At 40.4% G+C, this 26,835-nt stretch overlaps 1 protein-coding gene across 1 annotated transcript in view; it reads left to right on the forward strand.

The window, feature by feature from the left end:
- The first annotated feature begins 293 nt into the window (after window positions 1-293).
- Window positions 294-26,835, forward strand: part of ELP3 (elongator acetyltransferase complex subunit 3) — a 126,588-nt gene continuing 100,046 nt past the window's right edge. Inside the window, exons 1-7 of the mRNA XM_062213340.1 lie at window positions 294-395; window positions 1,761-1,860; window positions 6,220-6,358; window positions 11,275-11,345; window positions 12,377-12,440; window positions 17,935-18,003; window positions 20,088-20,242. Of these exons, the coding sequence (XP_062069324.1) occupies window positions 377-395; window positions 1,761-1,860; window positions 6,220-6,358; window positions 11,275-11,345; window positions 12,377-12,440; window positions 17,935-18,003; window positions 20,088-20,242 (617 nt within the window). The 5' untranslated portion in view covers window positions 294-376. The remainder of the gene's footprint in view (window positions 396-1,760; window positions 1,861-6,219; window positions 6,359-11,274; window positions 11,346-12,376; window positions 12,441-17,934; window positions 18,004-20,087; window positions 20,243-26,835) is intronic.

A 26,835-nucleotide genomic window follows, 5' to 3' on the forward strand; every position in this document is an offset into this window, starting at 1 on the left:
GCTCCCGCAGCTTCCCCGGATGTGACGCACATGAGCCCCTGTACCCCAATAGAGACCACCCACCAAACTCGGGATTCCTGGCACAGCCTCTCTAGAAAATATTTGCCCCATCTATGTACCCTGAAGTCAAGCTTTCTAATCCCCAAGCAGATCTCCGGTTTACACACTACCTTCCCTTGCCCTAAACCGCCCAGCAAGCGGTCTCCAGAGACGTGAGGCGGGACTTCGCGCTGGCCGGCCTCTGCAGAGAGCTTTACGACCAGTGGCCGTCTTTTTACGACAGGCCAAGGGTGCTTTGCGGCTGTCAACTTTCCCCGTGGTTTGAGTTCGTAGCTACCCGTGTTGGGTGGCGCTTGCGACGGCGGCCGGCGGAGAAATGAAGCAAAAGCGGAAAGGTACGGAAAGGGAGGGTGGAGGGAGAAGGGAGGTGGTCGGCCAGCGGCTGACGCTGCGACGGTTGGGTGCTGAGCCCAGTTTTTCTGGCAGGAATCCGCTGCCCGATATAGTCGCCCCGCCCCCTGTGGTCAGTGTGCCTGTTGATTGCAGCCTCCTGTTCGCTCCTTTCGCCGATTGTGATTTTTAAACCAACCTGCCCTTACTCTTCATTTTTAACAGTCGCTTGGTGCCTTTTGCATAAATGTTAGGGAACACTTTATTGCAAGGTAAGTCATCTAGAGAGTTGATTTAGCGCGCTCTAGGACTCTTTAATTAAATATTTGTTTTGAAATTTCATCTATTTGTATCAGGCAAATCTCCTTTACTCTCCAAATAAATTGTTATGCAGAACCGCAGTAAATAAACAGATAAACTCAGAGCAGCTGTGGTTGGAATGGAGCCATCCGACCCCCTCCCCGTCCTGCCACCACCACCAGCAGCCTCACCTGTGTGACATGGCTTCTGAACACCTTTGTAGAACTCTGAAGTGCTGGGTTACATGATTTTGGAAGTACTTGCCCTTTTATTATAAATGGACTTTTCTCTCAAACTGTTTTATGTGTTTTATTTTTGCCTCATTAGAGGCAGCATGGTACAGTGAAAAAAGCCTGGAAGTTTCAGTGAACAGACCTGGATTTGAGTCTTAATTATGCCATTTACAGTGATGTTTTAACTTGCCTTAACCTCATTACTTACCTCTGTGGAGTGGGACAGCAGTATATCTGCCTTATTATTGTAAGGTTTCTATCTTTGTTTTTGTTTTTTTAAGATTTATTTATTTATTTGAAAGGCTGAGTTACAGAGTCAGTGAGAGAAGGATCTTCTATCCACTGTTTCACTCCCCAAATGGCCAACAGCTGGGACTGGGCCAGATGGACGCCAGGAGCTAGGAGCTTTTTCCAAGTCTCCCATGTGGGTGCCGGGGCCCGAGTACTTGGGCTGTCTTCTGCTGCTTTCCCAGGTGCATTAGCAGAGAGCCAGATTGGAGGTGGAGCAGTCAGGACTCAGGCTGTTGCCCACCTGGGATGCCAACATCGAAGGCAGCAACTTTACGTGCTGCACCACAACACTGGCCTTGTATCTGTCATATTCTCACAGTATATGTGCTTCTGCTGGGACCCTTTGCCATGTATCGGGAAAGTCAGGAATGTTTTAAGTTGAAATACAAAGGAGATCAAATTGTAAACAATAGAGGTGTGTCTTGGGAACTTCCTTTACTCATTTGGTATATTGGGAGTGATTTTGAAAAGAAAACTGCACTAAAGATTTTTAAAGCTTTATGGAATAATATGATTTTGAACTGCTGTTGAATATTATTTTTCCAGGAGATCTCAGCCCTGCTGAGCTGATGATGCTGACTATAGGAGATGTTATTAAACAACTGATTGAAGCCCATGAACAGGGGAAAGACATTGATCTGAATAAGTAAGTGGATCTGTTAAAAGAAGGCAGTCTTGTAAATCCTGTTTATGAAATTATCTAATACTATTTGTTTTCTAGCTCATGTTTTCTGGTAGAGAATTTTAACTTTCTGCTTTGCCCTATCACTTGTTTCTCTATGGCAGAATTGTTTCATTGCCACATAGTACTAATAGCTTCTACCTTTTATTGGACACTTACTGTATTTCAGGCACTATTATGAGTGCATTGTATTAGCTCAGTTAATCCTCTCAAGCTATATGAAGTTGGTAATGCTATCACTGCCATTGGGTAGATAGATGGGTAATCTGAGCCATAGAGAGGTAACTAGTTTGTCTAGGGGTATGTAACTAGCAGTTGGCAGAGCTCGGGTCTGAAGTTAGGTCATGTGTCTTGGGAGTCCTTGTTAACATCACCTCACATCCTCTTCGCTTCCCTGCTATCTTTGCAGAAGTGACCGCTGAGTGCCAAGACGACCTTCTAGTCCAGCCCTTTCTTACCCAAAAGCCTCTTTGACGTGTTCTTCCACTTCTCTCCATAATCACTTTCAGCTCCCACTTCACTGCACCATCATGTGAGAGTGGTTTTCATCCCTCATCTAGTTTTTAAAACTCTTTCCTGCGGAGGCCTGCCCTAATGAAAAGCCCTCATCACCACATGTGTGACCTTTCAGACTCTGTTCTGTGTGCCTTGAGGTGCTGCTGTCTTTTACCCTCTCCTGGAAGCATCACACTTCGTGAACAATTGCTAAAGAAGTAATTAAGTAAATCATTATTGTTTTTGATTATTGAGACATTATATTTACTCATTTTCCTGCCATGTTTTTAGCAGTTTTTCTTTGTTTTTATTAGTTGTACCCTTAATTATGTAAATCTTTACTGTCTAGTGAGCATTCCTCCTGGCATACTTTTACCACTCACTTTAATTTAGCCCATTTAAAGCGAAAGCTGCCCACTTCCTAATACTAATCCCTCCTCAGATGTCCCCAGTCTGTTACATAAGGCTTCTCAGGCTGCTTTTACGCTTCTCTTCCAACTTGTTTTTCTTTTAAAGATTTATTTATTTACTTGAAAGAGTTACACAGAGAGAGAAGGAGAGACAGAGAGAGAGAGAGGTCTTCCATCCGCTGGTTCACTCCCCAGAGGGCCACAGTGGCCGGAGTTGTGCCGATCTGGAGCCAGGAGCCTCCTCCGGGTCTCCCATGCGGGTGCAGGAGCCCAAGGACTTGGGCCATCTTCTACTGCTTTCCCAGGCCATAGCAGAGAGCAGAATCAGAGTGGAGCAGCTGGGACATGAACTGGCGCCCATATGGGATGCTGGCACTGCAGGTGGTAGCTCCACCTGCCATACCACAGCGTAGGCCTCTCTTCCCAACTTTCTAAGCTTCTCTGCCTTCCCATTGAAAACCTGCTTTCTATCAAGTTGGTCTACCCACGTTTCTTTTTTCTTTTCTTTTTTTTTTTTTTTTTGAAGATTTGTTTGTTTATTTGGAAGTCAGAGTTATACAGAGAGACAAGGAGAGGCAGAGAGAGAGAAAGGTCTTCCAGATTTGTTTATTTATTTGAAAGTCAGAGTTACACAGAGAGAGAAGAAAAGGCAGAGAGAGAGAGAAAGAGAGGTCTTCCATCCACTGGTTCACTCCCCAGATGACTACCATGGCCGGAGCTGGGCCGATCTGAAGCCAGGAGCCAGGTGCTTCTCCAGGTCTCCCATGGGGGTGCAGGAGCCCAAGGACTTGGGCCATTTCTACTGCTTTCCCAGGCCACAGCAGAGAGCTGGATTGAAGTGGAGCATTTGGCACTTGAACCAGTGCCCATATTACCCATGTTTCTAAAATCGTGCGCGTTCCTGTTTCTGCATCTTCCTGTAAGCCAGCCTCCGCTCTCAGCGTCATCTGTGGCTCCCCTGCCTGTCTGAGGCCTGTTCTTTCTTGGGTGCCTGTTTTCTGTGCATGTCTTCCCAGCACACACCAAAGTCCTCTCTGAACTCTGAAAGCACTCTGCTTTGTGTGTGTGTATTTTTATCACACATGGCTATATCACATTTTTATGCCTTTCTGCAAACAGAGTAAACGAAGACCTTGCCTCGTACCTTGTGATATAGCACGTACTTAGGTAGTCACTTGTACGTGTTAGGCGCTCAGGTAACATCTGTTGAATGTGCTGTCAGCACCCCATAGGATTTTGTGGATGGATTTAAGTCAGCAAACAGAATGACTATTAGGATTTGACCAGCGGGCACAAAGAAAAGGAAAACGAAAAATTATAGAGAAACGCAGAGGATTTAGTGGTCAGGATAAAGGTTACTTCTTGAGGGTTAGAGATCGGATTATGCCCCAGAAGGGGCACAAAGTGATTGGTTTATAATTGCTAAAATAGCAGTGTTTTATTTAAATTTTTTTAAAATTGATATGTTCATTTAATATTTTGTATTTAGAAGAGCTTTTTAAAACTTTGGGAAATATAAACTTTATTTCCTGTTTGGTTCTGCATAAACATTCCTTCTTTGTAAGACTGTGGTTTCTCCTCAGTAGACATTTGGCAGTGTCTAGAGACATTTTTGGCTGTTAGAACGAGAAGAGTGATGTCAGCAGGTAGAGGCTGAGGGTGCTGCTAACTATCCTAAAGTGCACTCGACAGCCCCCAGCAACAAAAAGTTAGCTGCTCCCAAATGTCGGTGGTGCTGAGGCTGAGAACAAGAGCAGTCAGAATAGTCCTGGAGCACTATATTTTGTTTAGGTTTTTTAATTAACTGATTTTTTTAAACATTTGCTTTATTTATTTGACATGGTTACAGAGAAAGGTAGGAACAGAGGGAGACAGGGAAAGAGGGAGTTAGGGAGAGAGAAAGAGAGGTCTTCCATCCACTGGTTCACTCCCCAAATGGCTGCAGTGGCTGGAGCTGCACCAATCTGAAGCCAGGAGCCAGGAGCTTCTTCTGGGTCTCCCACGTGGGTGCAGGGGTCCAAGGACTTGGGCCATCTTCTACTGTTTTCCCAGGCCATAGCAGAGAGCTGGATCAGAAGTGGAGTAGCTGGGACTTGAACTGGCGCCCATATGGGATGCTGACACTGCAGGAGGCGGCTTTAACTTAACTGCTGCGCCACAGTGTTGGCCCCAAGTAATTGATTTTTATTTGAAAGCCCGCGCGAGAGATTTTCATCTACTAGTCTCCCAAAATGGCAAGGCCGAAGTCAGGAGCTTGGAACCCAATCTCGTTCTCACATGCATGTGACAGGGACCCAACTACTTGAGCTATCATCTGCTGCTTCCCAGGGTGCGCATTAGTAGGAGGCAGGGATTGGAAGTGTGGAGGGGCCTCAAATACAGGCACTCTGTTTGGGATGTGGGAGCCCCCCGTGGCACTTCTCTTCTCTCTCCTCCTCTCCTCACCTCCTCTCCTCCCCTCTCCTCTCCCCTCCCCTCCCTTCTCAGATTTATTTATTTGAAAGAATTACAGAGAGAGGTAGAGAGAGAGAGAGAGAGAGGTCTTCCATCCACTGATTCACTCCCCAGATGACTGCAATGGCCAGACCTGAGCTGATCCGAAGCCAGGAACCAGGAGCTTCTTCTGGGTCTCCCACGTGGGTACAAAGGCCCAGGGACTTGGGCCATCTTCTACTACTTTCCCAGGCCATAGCAGAGAGCTGGATTGGAAGTGGAGCAGCCGGGCCTCAAACTGGCACCCATATGGGATGCTGGCACTGCAGGCTGAGGCTTTAACTTGCTGTGCTGCAGCACCGGACCCTCCCTTTTTTTTTTTTTTTTTTTTTTTTTTTTTAATTATTTGAAAGAGAGGAGAGGCAGAAAGACAAAGAGGTCTTCATCCACTGGTTCACTCCCCAACTAGCCTCAGCAGTTAGAACTGCACTGATCCAAAGCCAGGAGCCAGGAATTTCCCCTGGGTCTTCCACTTCGGTGCAGGGACCCAAGCACTTCCACTGCTTTCCCAGGCCATTGCAGAGAGCTGGATCGGAAGTGGAGCAGCCGGGACTTGAACCGGCGCCCATATGGGATGCCGGCACTACAGACGGCAGCTTTACCCGTTATACCACAGCTCTGCCGCCCCCCTCCCCCCCCCAGTGGCATCTTAGCTGCACCAAATACCTGTCCCCTTAGAGCACTATTTTGAACCAGACCTCCTCCTTGGTAGTCCTCTGCTTTCCTAACTGGTGCTTGAGGGTGAGAAGAAGTTTTCTGTTCATGAATTTTCTTTTATTTCTCTGATATTTTCAGGTATTAAAGCCACTGTTGCCACCTGGTAAAGGGGTAGGGGAGTGACAGGGTCAGTATTATTTATAGTTCCTTTTGGGAGCTTGTGCCGGACATGTTGTGATCCTGATAATGCTAGGTGCTTTCCTTGCAGGGTGAAAACCAAGACAGCTGCCAAATATGGCCTTTCAGCACAGCCCCGCCTGGTGGACATCATTGCTGCAGTCCCTCCTCAGTACCGAAAAATCTTAGTCCCCAAATTGAAGGCAAAACCCATCAGGACTGCCAGTGGGGTGAGTGACTCAACTCATGGAATAATAACACACTGTGCATCTGTTGTGCCGGAAATCCCTGCCCGTGTGTAACAGCCAGGAAGTGAGGTGGAAGTGGGGGATTCAGACTCGTAAAGTCCATCTGTGACAGTACAGTACTGGAGTGGAGATGTGGACAATGCCAGGAGGGCAGCGTGGAAAATGGCATGCTTAAAGAAGTGGGTGGTGTTGGGGAGTCTTTAAAAGTGCAGGTTGAGGGTTGGTGACTGTCACTAGATGGTGAATGTTGGTAGCTATGCTAAGCTGATAGCTTTCAATATGAGCGATAAAAAGGCATGTAGTAGTACAAGTTGTATTTGCAGCAGTTGTGAAATGAATGACGCAATAGGAGCACAGAGATGACCCTGCAGATGAAGGGGTCATGCAACGCACAGCAGAAAGCATGGTGCCTGCTTGGCCTACAAGTTGTGTGCACAGTCTTGAATAGTCATGGGAGTGAGGGCCCAGAGAACTAAGGTGCAGAGTTAGAGATGATGCAAAAGGTGTGGTGTGTGAAGAGTGGGTACATCAGTCTGACACATTGGTAGTTCATTTGGACAGCAGCAGGACATGGGGTCAAAGAGTGAATTTGGGAGAAGCTTGTAAAAGAACATAAAAGTTGAGACTTTATGTGGTCCTGGACCTGCTTTGTCAATCTCATCATGTGATGCTTTTGTGTATTGCCGTAAGTTGGTTCCCCGCTCTGACCCTTTCCCAGCCTTCAGACTCAAGTTGCCTGTTATACGTCTGGCCCTTTACTGCCTTCGAATCTCAAGTGCAGTGTATCCAAAACTAACCTCAAATTTGCTCATTCATCTTTCCCGTCCATCTAAGTGGAGGGTGCCACCTTCCATTCAGTTTTCAGAAACTGAAGTATATTGTCTTTCTCTCACCAGTGGTAGGAATGTTTGCCTTCTGTTGTTTCTGGTTTAGACTATTTCAGTCATTTCCTACCTGGTCTGTTTTGTCTTACCTAAACCAAATCTGTCTTCAATAATGTCACCAGAGCGTTCTGTCAAAAATATCAAACATGCAGATGATTATCACCTCCAATCTGGTACCTTTTCCGCCTCCATGCTTTTATTCTTGCTGTTACTCTGTTGGTGCTTTGGTTTTGTATAGAACAGTCTGAGGTGTTCAGGAAAATTGAGCAGAAAACACACAGCTTCTGTATACCTCTCCCTCATTCCTCCAGTTTTCCCATTATTAATATCTGGCATTGCTTTGGTACATTTGTTATAATTTATAAACCAGTTGCTACTTTATTACTAACTGACGTTGTAGTTTGTATTGGGGTTCAGTCTTGTCCTATAGTTTCTATGGGTTTTGCCAAATGGGTAGTGTCATATAGCAGCCTTTATCCTGTCATGCTAATTTCACTGTCCTAAACCTGTTATTATCTCTTCTCCCATTGCTCTAAACCTAACTTGTAACCACTGATGTATTTAGTCTCTGTAGTTTTGCCTTTTCCAAAATGTAATGTATTTGGAATCATAAGGTATGTAACCTTTTCAGATTGGCGTCTTTCACTGAACAACATGTATTTAAGGTTCTTCCATGCTGTCTCATGTCTTGGTAGCTCATTGCTATTTTTTTCCCCCTGAGATGTACTATTTGTTTATCTATTCATTGAAGGACTATCTTGGTTGCTTACAATATTTGGCAGTTATAAACAAAGCTGTTACCTATATTCACTTGAAGGTTTTTGCATATACCTGTATAGACATTTGGTTCACTTGGGTAAATATTCAAAGAGCACATTTAGTAGAGCTTATAATAAGACTGTGTTTAGCTTTGTAAGAAACTGCTATGCCACTTGGGATTCCCACCAGCAGTGAATGAGAGTTCTTGCTTCACATGCTTGCCAGCATTCTGTGTGTTGTCTGTGTTTTAGATTTCAGCAATTTTAATGGTTATACAGTGGTATCTCCTTGTTTTAATTTGCAATTCCCTAATGACATGCAGTATTGGTATTTTTTATACACTTTCTTTGGTATCCATATTCATATCTTCTTTGGTGAGAAGTCTGTTCAGACCTTCTGCCCTATTCTAAATAGGATGTTTATTTTCTTATTAAGTGTTAAGGGTTCTTTGTGTACTGTAGATACAACTCTTTTATCAGATACATATTTTCTGGGTATTTTCTCCAAGTATGTGGCATGTCTTTTCATTCTCTTAACAATGTCTTTCCCAAAGCACAGCTTGAAGTTTTAATGAAATCCAGCTTACCAAGTTTTTCTTGCATGGATAATGCATTTGTATTGTATCTAGAAACTCATTGTAAAGTCCAAGATCATGTATTTTCTCCTAAGTTATCTTCTGAAAGTTTTATATTTTTCATTTCACAGTTAGGAGTGTGATCTATTTTGAGATTATATTTGAGTTTTTGTCTACTTCTTTTGTTTGGAACACCGTGATTATTGTTTTTACTGTCACTGTAGATAACAACCGTAATAGCTACCATGTGTGACCCCCCCATTATAAACAAGCTAGTATACTGGACGCTTTGGGTATGTTTTCTGATTTTTACAAAATAGGAAAATATGCAGTAAGGGAGAAAGGAAAGATTCTAAATCGGGTCTCCCTTGTTGACTTCAGTCATCGCCTTTAAAATACAGTGTTCCTAGGAAGTTTTGTAGATGCAAAAGAGTGAAGAAACCATGGGAGCAGCTCCCCTTTCTCTTCCCAGGCCAGTTGCTCTTGCTGCTTTTATATATTAAAGTTCTAAGTAAACTGCACCTTGAAAGGAGAGCTCTGTTGCTTACAAAGAGCTGCACGTTGCTGCCCTGCCCCTCTCCCCTGCCTCCATATCTGAGTTCACTGCTCGAGCCTGGGTGGTAGCTCCTCGGGAAGGCTTGCCCAACTCTCCTGGCCAGGGCTGTGGATTTCCTTGGGGATATCCTAATATTTTCTGTAAATTTCTTGCATTTCTTTTTGGAAAAAAAAAAAAAAAAAGTCTTTCTCCTCTGATAGGCAGTACGATTTCAGAGCCCAGTGGCAGGCCATTATCATTGTGTAGTCTCTTGGCCCTCCAAGCTCTGAGTGGCACAGAACCTGGTCTGTATGGTAGACCTTCACCAAAAGATTGTTGGATTGAATTGACCTCAACAGTCGTGTGTGTAGGTGTGTTTTATTTTAAATAAAAGCGTTTGTTTGAAAACCCAAGTTTTAAATTTATGTTTTGAAAGTGAGATTTGCAAAACTATTATTTTTGGGTTTCTGTAAATTATTGCTTATGATATAAACTCAATTTTAATAATTTTATTATATAACCACAAATTTACAGAAAATTTGAAAGTACAATATGAAGAACTTTTGAACTAATTGAGAATAAATTGTAAAACAGGATGCCTTTAAATGTGTTAGTATATTTCCTACAAAAGAGCCTTTTCTTCCATCCCTACAATGTAGCCATCACAACCAGAACACTGATACATTACTGTCATCTTCTCCTTAGACTTTACTCGAGTTTCACCAGCTCTCTCAATAGTGTCCATCAGGGCCTAGTTCAGAATCACATGCTGCTTTTAGTTGTCGTGTCTCTGGCTTGGTCTTTCCTTGACTTCATCTTCTTGGCACTTGAAGATTTCGGGCTAGATCTTTTCTACCATGTTCCAAATGTTTCCTCATGTTGGGATTCAGATATTCATCCTTGGCAAGGGCATTACAAAAGTGATACCGTGTACCTCTGTGCGAACATACACACACTTATATCCGTAACGCGTGTCCATCTGTGTTTCTATGTGGGAAACTCTGAGTTCACAGTACCTTCACTCTCTTCAGCCTGCAGAGTCCCTCCTAGTTCCTTCTGTATTTGTAAATTCCTTCTCTGCCAGTAAGAAACCCAGCTCGCCCAACCACCTCAGATACCACCAATCTTTTATCTCTGTCACCACCTGCTGTGTGAAGCAGGTAGTTTTTCTCACCCAACTGTAGCTTGCAGATTCTTCTGAGAATGTTTGCACTCAGGCTCTGAAACAATATGGCCCCTGCTCTAAATATTGAGGTGGCATATGGCTGTGAAGAGCTAGATGGCAAAGGTTAGGTTTATATATATGATTTTAGAGAATTATAGAGTAATGTTTTTCTGGTAGGTTATTTTAATAGAATAAAACAAAGAATAACTGTGTCTTTAAAAGCTAACTTCTCTGAGGTACCTTTTTCTGAAGGGAGGAGAGAACTTTCACTTCTATTATGGCCTTGTCTAAATGTCAGAGTTTGTGAACTCAAGAGGCTTCCTTAGCTTTGGCAGCTCATGACAAGAGCCTCGGGTGATCACTGACCTCATAAATAAGAGTGTCAATTGTTAAATCAACAACAGGAGTCACTGTGCACTTGCTCCCCATACAGGACCTCTGTCCTTAATGAGTTGTACTATGAGAATTAATGGTAAAACTAGTCTTCAAACAGTACTTTGTGTGTCTGTGTGGGTGCAAACTGTTGAAATCTTTACTTAGTGTAGAGTTGATCTTCTGTATATAAAGATAGTTGAAAATGAATCTTAATGGAGAATGGAATGGGAGAGGGAGTAGGAGGTGGGATGGTTTAGGGGAGGGAGGGCAGGTTTGGGGGGAAGAACCGCTATAATCTAAAAGTTGTACTTATATAATTTATATTTATTAAATAAAAGCTTTCTATAAAAAGAAGCTAACTTCTCATTTTGCACTTAATTTACTATAAATAATATGAACTCATGTATACAATTCCTGTGTATATTTTAAAGATGGTTGATATTAACATATGTTCACTCTTGTACCCAGCTTAAGAAATGCAGCATTACCAATGCCTTTTAAACCCCTTTTGTATCATTCTATTTTTTTCTCTCCCTCCTTCCGCAATCCAGAATTTTGTGTTAATTTTTTTTGCAATAAGATATTTTTTCATCTTTCTTTTTATAGATTGCTGTCGTGGCTGTGATGTGTAAACCCCACCGATGCCCACACATCAGTTTTACAGGAAATATATGTGTGTGAGTATGACAACTTTAGTAAGATGTCTGTGTATATTTTAATTGAACCTAGTAATAGTAATTCTTCTAGATCCATTGATTAGTACAGGCTGGTAGTATTTAAAATTTTGATTTAATAGATTTATGATTTAGTTCTCTGAAACAAGCAACCACTGATAGTATATGTCAGTATTTTAAAAATTGAACACATATAGATAAAAAGATTGATTTATTTGAAAGGCAGAGCTATAGAAAAACAGGGAGAGAGAGAGAGAGAGAGAGAGAGAGAGAGAGAGAGATTCCATCTGCTGATTGACTCCCCAAATGACTGCAACAGCCAGGACTGGGCCAGGCTAAAGCCAAGAGCTTCATCTAGGGCTCCTACATGGGTATGGGGGACCAAGCACTTGCCATCTTCCATTGCATTTCCTATGTCATTAGCAGGGAGCTGGCTCAGAAGTAGATCAGCTGGGTCACAAACCAGTGCCGCAAGAGCAGCTGACATATAAAGATTTTAATTTGTTGCATAAGCAATGAAAAATGCATAGATAACTTGATATATGAAGCATGGAAACATGAGTTGCCAAAATTCAAATGTCAAAAATTTACCATGAATTCAGATCAGAAAAGAACAAAAAAATTATCCTTATAAGTAGCTATTAGATTTTTAAAATTTAGATATTTAGAAGAATTACCAGAAGAGTATGCATGGCCTTAGGTAGGAAAATCGAGCAAGGGAAAGAGTTTGCTGAGTATGGTTACCAAGAGAGCACTGGGAGTGTGGCCCCAAGGAAAGCTTAGCTCCTGCTCTTTCCTCTTACCAGCTTGAACTTTCAAAAAAACAGTGACTGCGGTTTTTGGAAAATGAATACAATTGTGTTTCTTTAGTATTTATCTCATTTACTTTTCTGTAGAAATAGTATTACTCACAGATAGAATTTGAAAGTGAAGCTTCTTTGATATCAGGGTTTTATGGAGACTGCGGATACTTGAACTAGACTGTTGAAGTAGGTTTTGTATCTGACCTCCTTGTTCTTTTGCTGTATTTGCAGATATTGCCCTGGTGGACCTGATTCAGATTTTGAGTATTCAACCCAGTCTTACACTGGATATGAGGTAAAGTAATTTGAGATTGTCCTGATGAGCTGTGACATCATATTTACTCATCGTGTGGTTTCACAAGTACTGGCTTTCTTAACATTTAAACATTTTTTTTCTTGATTATAATTTGTTTATTCAGTGGGTGTGTACTCACTGTCTACTGGTACCAATCATTGGAGAAATACTTAGGCAAACATTTACTATTTCTGTATCCCAAACACTTTTCTAAGTGCTTTACAATTTTAAACCTTACAGCAATGTTTTGAAGATGAAACTGTTGTTATCCTAGCTTACAGCTGACGAAAGCGAGGCGTAAAAGGCTTAGACAACAACAGGCACAAAAAAAATCCACATCGCTAGAAAGCAACAGACCCAGTGCTGTTGTTTTTTTTTTTAATATTTTATATTTTATTGAGATAACATATTTTAAATTTACGTTATAGTCAAAAGTGTATTGGCTCCATTAAATAAAGAGTTCAATATATGAAAAGTAAACAGATCATAGTCCAATAGGAAAATAGGCAAGGGCTATACATGGTAATCAAAGGAAAAGATGTTTAACTTCACTAATATAGTAAAATTTTAAATAGTCACAAAATCATTAAAACTGTAATAGCATATAATTCCTGTCATTTTGTTTGACAACATTTAAAACAGAGTTTGACAAAACAGTACGTTTGCAACAAAACAGATGTGAACTCAGGCATTTCTTCATTTCTTTCTTTCTTTGAAATTTTAGCTCACACATCTAAGGGAGAATATGTGGCATTTGTCTTTTTGGGTCTGGCTTATTTCACTTAACACGATGTTCTACAGTTCCATTTTGTTGCAAATGATAGAATTTCATTTTTTATCTATTTATCTGATGATAGACACCTTGGTTCATTCCATTTTTGGCTATTGTGAACAGTATGCTATAAACATGGAGGAGCAGGTATCTCTTTGATACAGTGAGTTCCTGTTCTTTGGGTAAAAACCCAGTGGTAGGATTGCTGGGTCATATAGGAAGTCTATTTCTAGTGGGTTTTTTTGTTGTTGTTTGGTTGGTTGTTGTGTTTTTTTGTTTGTTTGTTTAGATTTGTTATTTATTTGAAAGAGAGGGAGAGACAGAGATGAGAGAGATCCTCTATCTGCTGGTTCACTCCCCAGATGGCCACAACTGCCATGGCTGGGCTAGGCGGAAGCCAGTAACCAGGAGCTTCTTCCAGGTCTCCCACATGGGTGGCAGGGGCCCAAATGCTTGGGCCAACTTCCGCTGCTTTTCCCAGGCCATTAGCAGGGAGCTGAATCAGAAATAGGGCAGCCAGGACCTGAACCTGTGCCTATATTGGACAGTGGGGCACCAGCATTGCAGGGACACCAGCATCGCAGGCTATGGCTTTCTTCACTACTCCACAATGCTGGCCCATATTTCTAGTTTTTAAGGAATCTCCATACTATTTTTCACAGTGGTTGCTCTAATTTACATTTCTACCAACAGTGTAAGAGTTCCCATTTTTCACATCCTTACTTGCTTGTTACATCCTTGTTGCTCTCTGTCTTTTGGAATTAGCCATTCTTATGGGGTGAGGGAATATCTCACAGTGGTTTTGATTTGTATTTCCCTGATGGCTTGTGATAGGGAGCATGTTTTCATATATTTGATGGTCATTTGTAGTCCTTCTTTTGAAACTGTCTATTCAGGTCCTTTGTCCATTTCTTAACTAGATAGGTTATTTTTTGTTGAGTTTTTTGAGTGGCAGATATATTCTGGATGTTAATCCTTCGTCAGATATAGACCCAGGTTTTGAACTCTGTGCTCCTCATCACTACATTGTTCTGCCTTTTTAGCAGTGAGAATACTGACAAGATTGCTTGTCTTAGTAGAACTTATATTCTGATACTAAAGATGGACCATGAAGAAACAAACAAAAAAATAGGAGATACTAATAGATATTAAGCAAATAAGTAAAATGGTAATAATCTAACTCTATTTTTTTAAACTTTATTTAATAAATATAAATTTCCAAAGTACAGCTTTTGGATTACAGTGGCTTTCCCCCCCCCATAACTTCCCTCCCACCTGCAACCCTCCTGTCTCCCGTTCCCTCTCCCATCCCATTTACATCAAGGTTCATTTTCAATTATCTTTATATACAGGAGATCAATTTAGTATATACTAAGTAAAGATTTGAATAGTTTGTATCCACACAGAAACACAAAGTGTAAAGTACTGTTTGAGTACTAGTTATACCGTTAATTCACATAGTACAACACATTAAGGACAGAGATCCTACATGGGGAGTAAGTGCACAGTGACTCCTGTTGTTGATTTAACAATTGACACTCTTGTTTATGGCGTCAGTAATCACCCTAGGCTCTTGTCATGAGTTGCCAAGGCTATGGAAGCCTTTTGAGTTCACCAACTCCAATCTTATTTAGACAAGGTCATAGTCAAAGTGGAAGTTCTCTCCACCCTTCACAGAAAGGTACCTCCTTCTTTGATGGCCCGTTCTTTCTGCTTCTTTCTGCTGGGATCTCACTCAGAGATCTTTCATTTAGGGTTTTTTATTTGTTTGTTTGTTTGTTTTGCCAGAGTGTCTTGGCTTTCCATGTCTGAAATACTCTCGTGGGCTTTTTAGCCAGATCCAAATGCCTTAAGGGCTGACTCTGAGACCAGAGTGCTGTTTAGGACATCTGGCGTTCTATCAGTCTGCTGTGTATCCCGCTTCCCATGTTGGATCATTCTCTCCCTTTTTAATTCTATCAGTTAGTATTAGCAGACACTAGTCTTGTTTATGTGATCCCTTTGACTCGTAATCCCATCATTATGATCAATTATGAACTGAAACTGATCACTTCGACTAGTGAGAAGGCATTGGTACATGCAACCTTGATGGGATTGAATTGGAATCCCCTGGCACGGTTCTAACTCTACCGTTTGGGGCAAGTCCAATTGAGTGTGTGCCAAACTGTACTTCTCCTCCCTCTCTTATTCCCACTCTTATATTTAACAAGGATCACTTTCCAGTTAAATTTAAACACTTAAGAATAATTATGTGTTAATTAAAGAGTTCAACCAATAATATTAAGTAGAACAAAAAAATACTAAAAGGGATAAAGTATTAAGTTGTTCCTTGACAGTCAGGACAAGGGCTGATCAAGTCATTGTTTCTCATAGTGTCCATTTTGCTTCTACTAGTTTTCTTTTTGGTGCTCAGTTAGTTGTCACCAATCAGGGAGAACATACGATATTTGTCCCTTTGGGACTGGCTTATTTCACTCAGCGTGATGTTTTCCAGATTCCTCCATTTTCTTGCAAATGACCAGATTTCATTTTTTACTGCTGTATAGTATTCTATAGAGTAATATCCCATAATTTCTTTATCCAGTCTACTGTTGATGGGCATTTGGGTTGATTCCAGGTCTTAGCTATTGTGAATTGAGCTGCAATAAACTTTAAGGTGCAGACAGCTCTTTTATTTGCCAATTTAATTTCCTTTGGGTAAATTCCAAGGAGTAGGATGGCTGGGTTGTATGGTAGGGTTATATTCAGGTTTCTGAGGAATCTCCAAACTCACTTAACTGGCTTAACCAGTTTGCATTCCCACCAACCGTGGGTTAGTGTCCCTTTTTCCCCATCTCCTCACCAGCATCTGTTGTTGGTAGATTTCTGTATGTGAGCCATTCTAACCAGGGTGAGGTGATTTGCATTTCCCTGATTGCTAGTGATCCTTACTAGTGGTTGGGAAGGAATTCTCTGAGGAAGAGATTTGTAAGTTGCATCCTGAATGATAAAATATTGGGAAAGAGCACTTGAGTGTATCAGTGTGATTTTGTTACATTAAAGTACCTGAGAAGAGCAACAGGAGACAGAGTTTAGAGGCTGGTGGTCCAAGATTGGGCAGCCCTATTGGTTTAGACATTTAGTGAGGCTAGAGGGTGGCAGAGGGATGATTGCCTGGCAAGCGAGGAAGCAGAGACAGACACAGAAAGCATACTCAGCTTAAACAAGCAACCATCCCTTCCTCCAGAACTGCCTCCCCAGGGCAAACCCTTGATGACCTAAAGACCTCCTACCAGCCCAACTCCCAGATGTCACAGTTAGATCAGGTCTCCACCCTTGATCTGTCCTTAACATAGAATTTGGGATTTGAACATCTGCATTCTTTCAGGAAGCCAAATTCTTTTCAATCCACAACACCTGGCAGAGAGAGTAGCTAGAGCAAAGGACCCGAGGTGTTCTGGAGCATGGTGACAAAGGGGAAACAGGAGGTTGGAGAGACGAGTGAAGTAGTGGTTTGTAAGCCAGATGGAGGAATCAGGATTTTATTGTAGGCACCATGAAAAGCTGTTGGGGCTTAAAGCAGGGGAGTGGTACAATGTGACTTAAGTTTTTAGAAGATCATTTTGGTAGCTATGGAAGAAAGGATTAGAGTGGGCACAAGAGTGCAAGCAGGCGACCGGTGAGCAGCCTTTGAAGGGGTCCTCTCTTCAGAAGAGGTGAGGAGTCGGCAAATCAACTGGTTTTTCTTCTCCTTACATATGACCCACATCTTTTTCCTGTTTTCATGGTTAAATTTTTAAAAATACGAAAGGAATATTCTGTGGAAGGAGGTTCCTCTTATTCCTATACCATAGCCACTCTTCCCTGTCCTCCCTCAATAGATGATCAGTTTTACCTGTTTCCTCTACATTCTTCAATTTTTTTTTTTTTTTTTTTTTTGACTGGCAGAGTTAGACAGAAAGGTCTTCCTTCCGTTGGTTCACCCCCTAAATGGCCACTATGGCCGGCGTGCTGTGCCTATCCTAAGCCAGGAACCAGGTGCTTCCTCCTGGTCTCCCATGTGGGTGCAGGGCCCAAGCACTTGGGCCATCCTCCACTGCCTTCCCAGGCCACAGCAGAGAGCTGGACTGGAAGAGGAACAACCGGGACAGAATCCGGCACCTCAACCGAGACTAGAACCCAGGGTGCTGGAGCCACAGGCGGAGGATTAGCCTATTGAGCCACGGCGCCAGCCCAAATGTATTTTATGGGTATGCAAGCACACACATATTCTTCATCCTACTTTTTTACATTTAAGGTTACATATCAAAACACTCTTTTTATACATTAGTATTTTCATTTAGCAACCTATCTTAGGGAACAGTTTATTTCAGTGGATTGTTTGATGGTTGTAGAGCATTCCATTGTATGACAACAGCATCAGACCTGTTGATATGTCGTTACAAACTCTGTTGTATTTGAAAAGCTCTGTGTCTGTAGCTGGTGACCCTAGGATTCCACAAACATTTACAGAAAAGATGCATCTGATTCACCAAGATCCCTTGCTGTGGAGATACTTATGACCAGAGGTGGAGACTAGCCAGATGCTTTTTGAACCTTGTCAAGACTAAAGGGAAGATAGGACTGTGCAAGGCGGGTTTTTTAGTGTTCAGAAATACAGAGAGTTTTATTTTTACTAAAACCCTTTTGGAACAATTTTTTCAGTCTGACTTGGGAATAACAATATTTTTCTTTCTTTTGTAGCCAACCTCCATGCGAGCTATCCGTGCTAGATATGACCCTTATCTCCAGACAAGACACCGAATAGAGCAGGTAAATTTTAAAAAAACATTATTGCAAATCAGATTTTCATCCTGAGAACTTGTTGCTTGGTTTGAATTAAACCTGAAATAAGAACTAAAATAGCTTTCCCTTTGTAAGTTTTTGATATTCATCAGAAAAGGAGAATATTTTGCAGGCTATTTAACAAAGTCAGAAAGGCTATGTTCTTTAGAGAATGTATATTATTTTTATAAGAGTTTTATATTCCCTGCATTTTTTTCAATTTGTAGAAAGTCATTATATATGAAATGCATGGAATAAAAATGTATGAACGTTCTGAGACAATAGGTGGATGAGTTGAATTTTGGATTCTAATAGCCAGATCAAGGATTTAATTCGTTTGCTTGAGTAAGAGTAGGGAATTAATTATAAAGGGGTTCAAGGAACTTTTGGGGGTTATAGAGTTATTCTGTGTTATGATTGTGGTGATGGCTCTAGTACATGGATCCCTGTCACCCATATGGGAGTCACCAATTGAGTTACAGGCTCCTGTCTTTGACCTAACCCAGCCTCAGCTCTTGCTTACATTTGGGGAGTGACTCAGCAAATGGAAGATCTCTATCTCTGTCTCTCAAATAAAAATGAAAATAAATCAAAAAGTTTTAAGAGTCTGATTCTTTTAAAAAGAAAGCAAAAATAAAAACACATACTATGTAAATGACCTTGCATTGTTCAAGAAATATGAACATTAATGCAAATTTCATAGTTTACAAGTTTATTTTGAACTTGCCCAAATTTAAAAATGTAAGCATGTCCATAGTTGTTGCAATTATAATAGGGCAAATAGGAAATCTAAAATAAAAAGTAACGTGTACCCTAGCCAGTGAGTGGCTTCTGAGTTTAACTGTTTATTAGTGGATGCCGTCCAATTGTAATTTTCACTTTTCTATGGTCCAAGTGTGCATGAAGCAAACTGAATTGTCTGTAGTAAGAGAAGACCTCAGAAAGCATGAAGAGTTTGGAAAAGCATGTTCTAAACTAACCTTTGCTTTAATTTCTGTTTAACCATGGTATTTAGCTCATTTAATATTTAAAACTGTGTTTCAATAAAGTGTGAGATGTTGATGTTTACCAAAAAGGGTGTTGAAAGACACAGGGTGATGATTCTTAGCTGTAAATGCTCCAGAATCACCTGAGTAATTTTGCCAAAATATGTACCAAGTCTTCACCTGAGCAGGTTCTGATTATGTCTGGTTTAGGGCCCTGTCAAGATATTTTGAAAAAGCTCCAAGGTGATTTTGATGTGTGTATCCTTTGTCCGCAACCATAGATACAGAAATAAGAGTGGTCTTTTTGTGTTGATATGTATGTGCACATATATATGTATTTTATATGAATTATTATTTGCCATTTGCAGAAATATAAATAGGGGCCATTTGTCCATAGTAAGTGAGACATCTTTATATAATACACTAATTCCAGTTTATGATTTGGTACTTGCCCTGTTTCCTTAGGAATAAGATATGACAAAAATTTAAATGCCTTTTTTAAAGAATTCATCCTTGGCTTTCTGTAGTTGATGAGAGATTTGTATCAGGCCATCACCTAACAGAGGAGGCATAACATTTCATTTTTATCAGCCGGAATTTCACTTTGTTCTCTTCCAGGAAGCAAGCTTGAGATGCCGCCTGCACTTTCTTGATTTGTCTTTCTAATCTAGTGTTCTTTTTTTCCCCTTTGCACCAAGTCCTGATTATGTTGCACAATCTTAGATGCGGACAGGTATATCTTTCTTGTCCCCGGGACTTACCACAGTGTTTAGCATAAAGCTGTGAGCAGTATTATATTGAGTATTGTATTATTTTAGTTTATCTTTACTGCTTTCTTTTGTAATCTTTGTGTTTTAAGTCAAGTTTCTTGTTTATTATTTTAAATTCTCACCTTATTTAAACTGTTAATATTTTTCCTTCCGACTTGAATATTTTTATACATAAAATTAGCTAAATATGTTTGATTGCTTCTCATTATTGAATTACACTAATGAAAACACTGCAAAGTGAAACTAGAAATTTACAGTGCCTTCTTAGGTACTTGCTTATATCTTTCTAATGCTGACGAATTTGTATGTCTTTCAGTTGAAACAACTTGGGCACAGTGTGGATAAAGTGGAGTTTATTGTGATGGGTGGAACGTTTATGGCCCTTCCAGAAGAATACAGAGATTATTTTATTCGAAATTTACATGATGCCTTATCAGGACATACCTCCAACAATATTTACGAGGCAGTCAAGTAAGAAATCCCTTTTTTTATTTTTTATTTTAATGTTAATTAATTTTTAACAGATTCAGTATGATTTGTAGATATAAGTCTAAGAACATAATGATATTCTCCTAGTTGTATCATATTCTCCAAAGTGGTTGTCAGTTTGTCCTCCTGGCAGCCACCTATGGGAATTCCTTCTGTCGTATATCTACATTCATATTTCCTGTATTCTGTCCTGTTTTGTGGGAAGGATTCTTTTCATTGAAGTATTTTTTTTAAAAAGGGAGTGGCCCATTTGACATAGTAGAAAGATTCACAAAATACGATCTGTGATGAGCTTTTCAGTGTTGGGCTGGTTGAACCTGCAGGAGTAGTTTTGATTGGGTCAGTTGAATTTTTTGCACACCCAAGAAGAGTTCTCATTCTCTGAAACATTTACCTGCTATAAAAGCAACGAAACAAGTGACTATTTAAAAGCTTAATTTGTTATGTTATAATTACTAATAACTATTACATAATTTCTGTTTGAGTGGCGTCTTAGTCTGTTTTGTGCTCCTGTAACAAAATTCCTGAAGCTGGTTAATTTATAATGAATGTAAGTTGATTGGCTCACAGTTCTGAGGTGCCAGCATCTGGTAAGGACATTCTTGCACCATCACTGGGAGACTCATTTGTCCTTTATACATGTGAATCCCACCTTTGGAATTATAGAGACCTTATGGCCCAGTCACCTCTCAGTTCTCCCCTCTTAACACTATTAAAATGGCAATTAAATCTCAACATGCAGTTTGGAGGGGACAAATATTCAAACCGTAACACAATCATTGCCTTATTCTGAATTTTAGTTGATAAAAGAGAATTTTTCATTCTTTGATACCTCATTTTTTGAATTTTAGCAGGAAGAATATTAAAATGTCATGTATAGTCTAATGACTAAAGAGGGAAAAGTCTTATAATAGTATTTGTTTCTAGACATTTCAGGGACAGCTGGATAGTCACTTCTATACTGTTTCTGTTAGTTACCAAATGGTTCTTGAGGGCCCACTAGGTACTTTCCCTGTTTGAGGCATTGGAAACAACATGGTGAACAAGGTAGCTATTGTCCTTGCCCTCATGGTGCTTACATTCTGCTAGCTGAACAGATTATGCTGTGATGGAAATGGGTGCTGTGATAGAGAATAAGTAGGGTTCCTATTGTTGATAGAAAGCCAAGACCTCAAGTAGAAGGAGGAGCAGTTAGGCTAAGAGCAGAAAGGATAAGATAAAAGCGCTGAAATGATAAAATCTTTGGCATCTTAGGAACAGAGAGGAGACCAGCATGGCTACAGCCCAGTGAACAAGGGGGAGAACATCTTGAAATGAGATTGAAGTGTTAGGTAATGGCCAGATTTTATGTGCTGTTGAGAAATTGAAATTTTATTTGTCACGCAGTAGAAAATAGATGAATGGTTTTAAGCAGAGGAGTGACATGTTCTAGTAAATTTGCGAGATTTTTCTGGCCATCATCTGTTATGTGGATTAAAGTTGTACAGGAGAGAAAGGGGGAAGCCAGGTGGGAGACCGTCTGACTGTATCCACCCTGGCTTGCCTGAGGGTGGCAGTGTGATGGAAAAGAGATTTTGTTGAGGGTAACGACAGAGGAAGGAATCGAGCATGACACCCAAGTTTCGGCTTGGATATTGCTGTCATAAACTGAGATGGAAGGGATGGGAAGAAAAGGAGGTTTGTGGGAGAAAATGAAGAGTTTTACTTTGGATATCTTAAGTTTGAAATGCCTATGATAGATACAAGTAGAGATGCCAGGTAGACTATAAATATAAGAGGAGTCTGGGCTAGCAATACAAATTGGGGATTAGAATCTCATAGATGATATTTACAACCATATAAATGGATGAGATCACCCATGGAGGAGTTTTAGATCTTCAAGGAATTCTAAGTGAAAAAGCAGTTTTTATAGCAATTCTTACAGAATAATGCCAGCATTTATGTGTGTGTATGTGTGTGTGTATCATTAGAGCTTGAAAATAATGTAGGAAATATAGTTTGTTTGTTTGTTTGTTTTGCTTAATCCCTCTCTCCAACCATTATCAGGCTTTTCTCTGGCTTCCATTTTACATCATAGGAGGGGGAAGATGTATAACTGATTATAGGGTTGTTGAAATCATGCCCCATCTTAGTTTTTTCTGTGTTCATAAGCAGGATCAGAATTTGAATGCACCTAGGGTGTTTTTCATTACCCTGCTATTAAAGCAATTCTTGGCACATAGTAGGCAGAACTACATGTGTGAATGAATTTTGAGTGAGTGATCCAAGTGTTACTGACAGCTAAAGGCCTAGGTGGCACTATCTCTTGCAGTTGGAGATGAGGCATCTTTGTGTCTGTGCCCTCCTACTTTCCCTGTCCCTATAACTTGCTTTTCTATAATTCGAGTTTGTAAAAATGAAAAGAATAGAGGTGACTTTTCACAAGTAAGCATTTAGATAGCTCAAGGAGGCTGTGTAAAGGATTCAGCAACTCGCAGAGAATGAATGTGGAGAGTAATTTGCTTTTATTTGATTGACTTTAGGGAATGTGACAGGTGAATTCTGTGTTCGTGAATCCAGACTTTGAGCAGTGTGATCGCTTCCTCCCTCAGGAGCTTTAATAGCAGGATGAGATAGTGACTGTATTTTTACTGTTTACTCAAGACTTTGATCATTCGTGAATATGAGTCATGCTTTGTAAAACGCAGCAGTCTTCAAAGTTTAGGGAAAATGATGTAAGTCAACTTGTTCCTCTTCATAATACTGAAAAATCGAATGGTAGCTTACACAGAATATGACTTGAGGAGACAACTCTAATTAGTTCAAAACCCCCAAGACATCAGAAAGACAGCAGTACCTCAAAAGGTTACTGGAAATTCAACTCTGAAAATTCTATCAGGGTTATCTATCAAGGCCTTCAGACTCTTCTACCCCAGCCTGTATGCTTATATACTCCGTTCTCAGTGCAACTCTTCCCGTGTTGAAGATCATGCATGTTAAGTAGAATTGAATTATGAATATCTTGGACTTACACCTCTTTCCCATAAAAGTTTGCCACAAAGCTTGTCATAGTACAGTATGGGTTTCCTGGATTATATGAGGCAGGCCCACCAATACCAGCATCATGAATTTTTAAGAGGCATGCAGCTTATTTGACATTTTTATCAATTGAAAAGAGAAATTTTGCTTTGTTCTTCATGTGAAGTTCCACCTTTATTTTTTCAGAAATGTCCCAGTGCCTGGTGGAGTCTGAGTGTAAGTTGTCTGCTGTGTAGATGGAGATGGGGCTTTGTGTTAAAACTAGCTGACTTCAGATCAAATTATGATATGTTTCTAGAAAAAGCCCTTTGGAAGAAAGGCTCTTTCAGTAATGGACTAGGGAAACCCAGTTGTTTTGTTTCTGTTCTTGAATTTACCTCAAGAGGGCAACAAACACTCTACTTTCAGATACAAATTCATACATGATTTGTATCTTCATTGCAATACACTCATGAATGGCTTTTGGGAGGTAATAGAAGTATGATCTGGGAGCTATAAAACCATCCATAAATGTCTCTCTGGATCCTGTCAACCCACACTTGACATGTTTTGCTCTGTTTTCCTGGTTTCTATATTGTTATGAGATAATCTGAAAAAATTCTATTTGTGGCATCTTTTTTGCTTTGTTGAAGTAAATTTTTACTACAAACTCCCTGTAATAAAGTTGATATTTGTAGGGAAGTGTTGTATTATTTGAAGATAGAGTAGTCTGTTTATACTAGAGAACTAAAGACAGCAAATTATTTTCAAATGTTAGCACCATTGTGAATAAAGAGTAGCCTGGGGAAAACATGCTTTTGATATTGTGTATTCTCTTAAAAACTTTTGGATTTTACCTGCTGTATGTCCATGCAGAGCCCACTTCTCTCAGATGTAAAGTGATAAACTTGGTTTATTTTACTGCTAGTTGAATTAGTTGTTTTTGCTTAATAACTACATAGATGTGGCACTGACTTCTATTAGTTTAGGTTTTTTTTTTTTTTTAAGATTAGTTTTAAATTAGGTTAAAAACATTTTGACAGATGAGTCAACAGTGTTTCTGGTTAAAGTCGTTTTACTACTGTCTGAGGTGTCTCTGCTTTCTTTTCTTATGTTTGACCTGATTAAAAGTGCTGCTTCTTAACAAATTAGTGGCTGTAGTTTAAGGAAAAGAAAAAGAAAAAGCCCCAACAAAGTGAGCCTCGTTATTATTTATGGCAACTTGATCACAAGCAGTTTTATCCTTATGGATGGAAAATTGGAAAGCTGAATGAACAGAGTTAAGGACAAAGCAGGTGTGGTTCTGTGAAGGCTCATTAAATCAAGCAAAGAGATAATCACTCATTACTATCAGCTAGACTGAGACATGTCAGTAGTCTCTAGAGAGCAACAATTACTGGTGGCTGTCTCCTATAAAAATCACAGCTCTGCAGATGAAAAGGACCGGCAGTGAGATCTGAGTCACCCATTCACCAGAAGGCAAATGTTGCCAAATAACTCAGAACAACCTTTTAAAGTAGTTTTATTCCTTTTTAATCAGCTTTGCCCAGAAGCAGTTTTACATTCAATCTTTAATGCTCCTTGGCTGTTTTCACAAGATGCAGTTTGAAAGGGTAGTTACCCTCAAGAAATGGGTGAGTCATACTTTCCCCCTGTGGAATTGTTAATTCATTTCCGTTTCTTCCTCTTTTTTTTCCGCAAATCAATGACTTTAAATCCTCCAGCTATGTCCTTATATGTCTTGGAAAAGCTAGATGATGCTGGGTACTGGGCCCAGAAGATGGTTTCATAGACTTGGAGAGCAATGAAGGAAACAAAGGCCTGAAGCCTGTGGCCTGGCTGCCCTGGGCCTGCGTTTCTGGGCCTTGACTCTGACACTCCCTACCCCTCCCTTTCTGTTGACCACTCTATTTCCAGCCTTGGTCACCCAGATTTCCATAAATGCGGACCAGGATCCTTCACACTGCCTGGCCAACCTAGGATACATGTTGGTCATCTTAAAAGAAATGATGTTAGTTGTTTCTCTTGTGACATTTTATTTGAGACAAACAAATGCTAAAAGAATTCCCCATTGAGCACCCACATACTTATCATTAGACTCTAGAGTATTTGCTTCATCACATTCCTATCAGTTCATCATCTCTCTCTCCCTCCCTTTTTGATACATTTGAAAGTTTCATGCTTCAGTATACTCTCTCTAGATAATTGATCACTCGTACCATTAATGTTCACTATGGTTTTTTTCTTCTGCAATAAATTGATGCAAAAGGAAATGCACAAATCTTATATATACTAGGAGGAGTTTTGTCAAATGCATGTAGCTGTGTAACAAAACCCTGTTTAGACACCAAACATTGGGGCCGGCGCTGTGGCGTAGTGGGTAAAACCGCCACCTGCAGTGCCAGCTTCCCATATGGGTGCCAGTTCGAGTCCTGGCTGCTCCTCTTCCGACCCAGCTCTCTGCTATGGCCTGGGAAAGCAGTAGAAGATGGCCAAGTGCTTAGGCCCCTGCACCCGCATAGGAGACCTGGAAGAAGCTTCTTGTTCCTGGCTTCAGATCAGCTCCACTCCGGCCATTGCAGCTATCTGAGGAGTGAACCAGCAGATGAAAGAGCTCTCTCTCTCTCTCTGTCTCTCTGCCTCTCCTTCTCTCTCTGTGTCACTCTGACTTTCAAATAAATATATAAATCTTTCTTTTAAAAAAATACCAAACATTGCTGGCACCCAGAAATTTGCCTTATGCCCCTTCCCAGTAAATCCTTAACTTGCATCTCTTAGGTACAGTCATTCTTCTGTTTATTTTTTTCTCCCACCATGGTCTAGTTCTGCCTATTCTAGAACTTCATATAAATGACAACACATAGCATATACTCATGTGTGTAAGTCATCTTTCACTGAGTGCTGCTTCTTTGAGGTTCATCAGTGTTGTTGGGTGCTTTGGTAGCTGTTGGCTGCTGAATGATACTGATAGTATTATATTGTTTGCATAGACCACAGTTGGTTCATGCTTATTGATGGGCACAGCTGTTTGTGGCCATTATGAATAAAACTTCAATGAACATTCTCGGACAAGTGTTTTTGTGGAGATGTATAAGCACTGCTGGCTGTGTTTTTTCCTTTTGGATCTGTGTGCTTTTCTTTCCCTTGTTCTATTGCTATGGCTAAGACATTCAGTACAGCATTAAGTAGAAGTGGTGAGTAGGCCTTTGTGTCTTGTTCCACATTTATAGGAAATATTTACCATTTCAATATTAAGTGCAGTGTTGCTTGTGGGTGTTTTGTAAATACCTTTATTAGATGCAAGAAGTTTCTTGAGAAGTTTTATCATTAACTCATTTGCCTAATGCTTTCTCAGTGCCCATTTAAATGATCACGTGGTTCTCCTGTATTGTGACAAAATGAGCTATTCTGAGTGATTTTTATATGTTAAATAATCCTGCATTTCTAGGATGAACCTGTTTGGTCCTAATGTGTTGTCCTTGTTATATTTTACTATATTCACCCTGCTAATATTTCATAGGGAGTTTTTTATGTCTTTTTATAATTGATGGTGGTCTGTAATTTCTTTTTTTGTAACT

This window comes from Lepus europaeus, chromosome 16 (genome assembly GCF_033115175.1).
Source record: "Lepus europaeus isolate LE1 chromosome 16, mLepTim1.pri, whole genome shotgun sequence".
NCBI classification, from domain to species: Eukaryota; Metazoa; Chordata; class Mammalia; order Lagomorpha; family Leporidae; genus Lepus; species Lepus europaeus.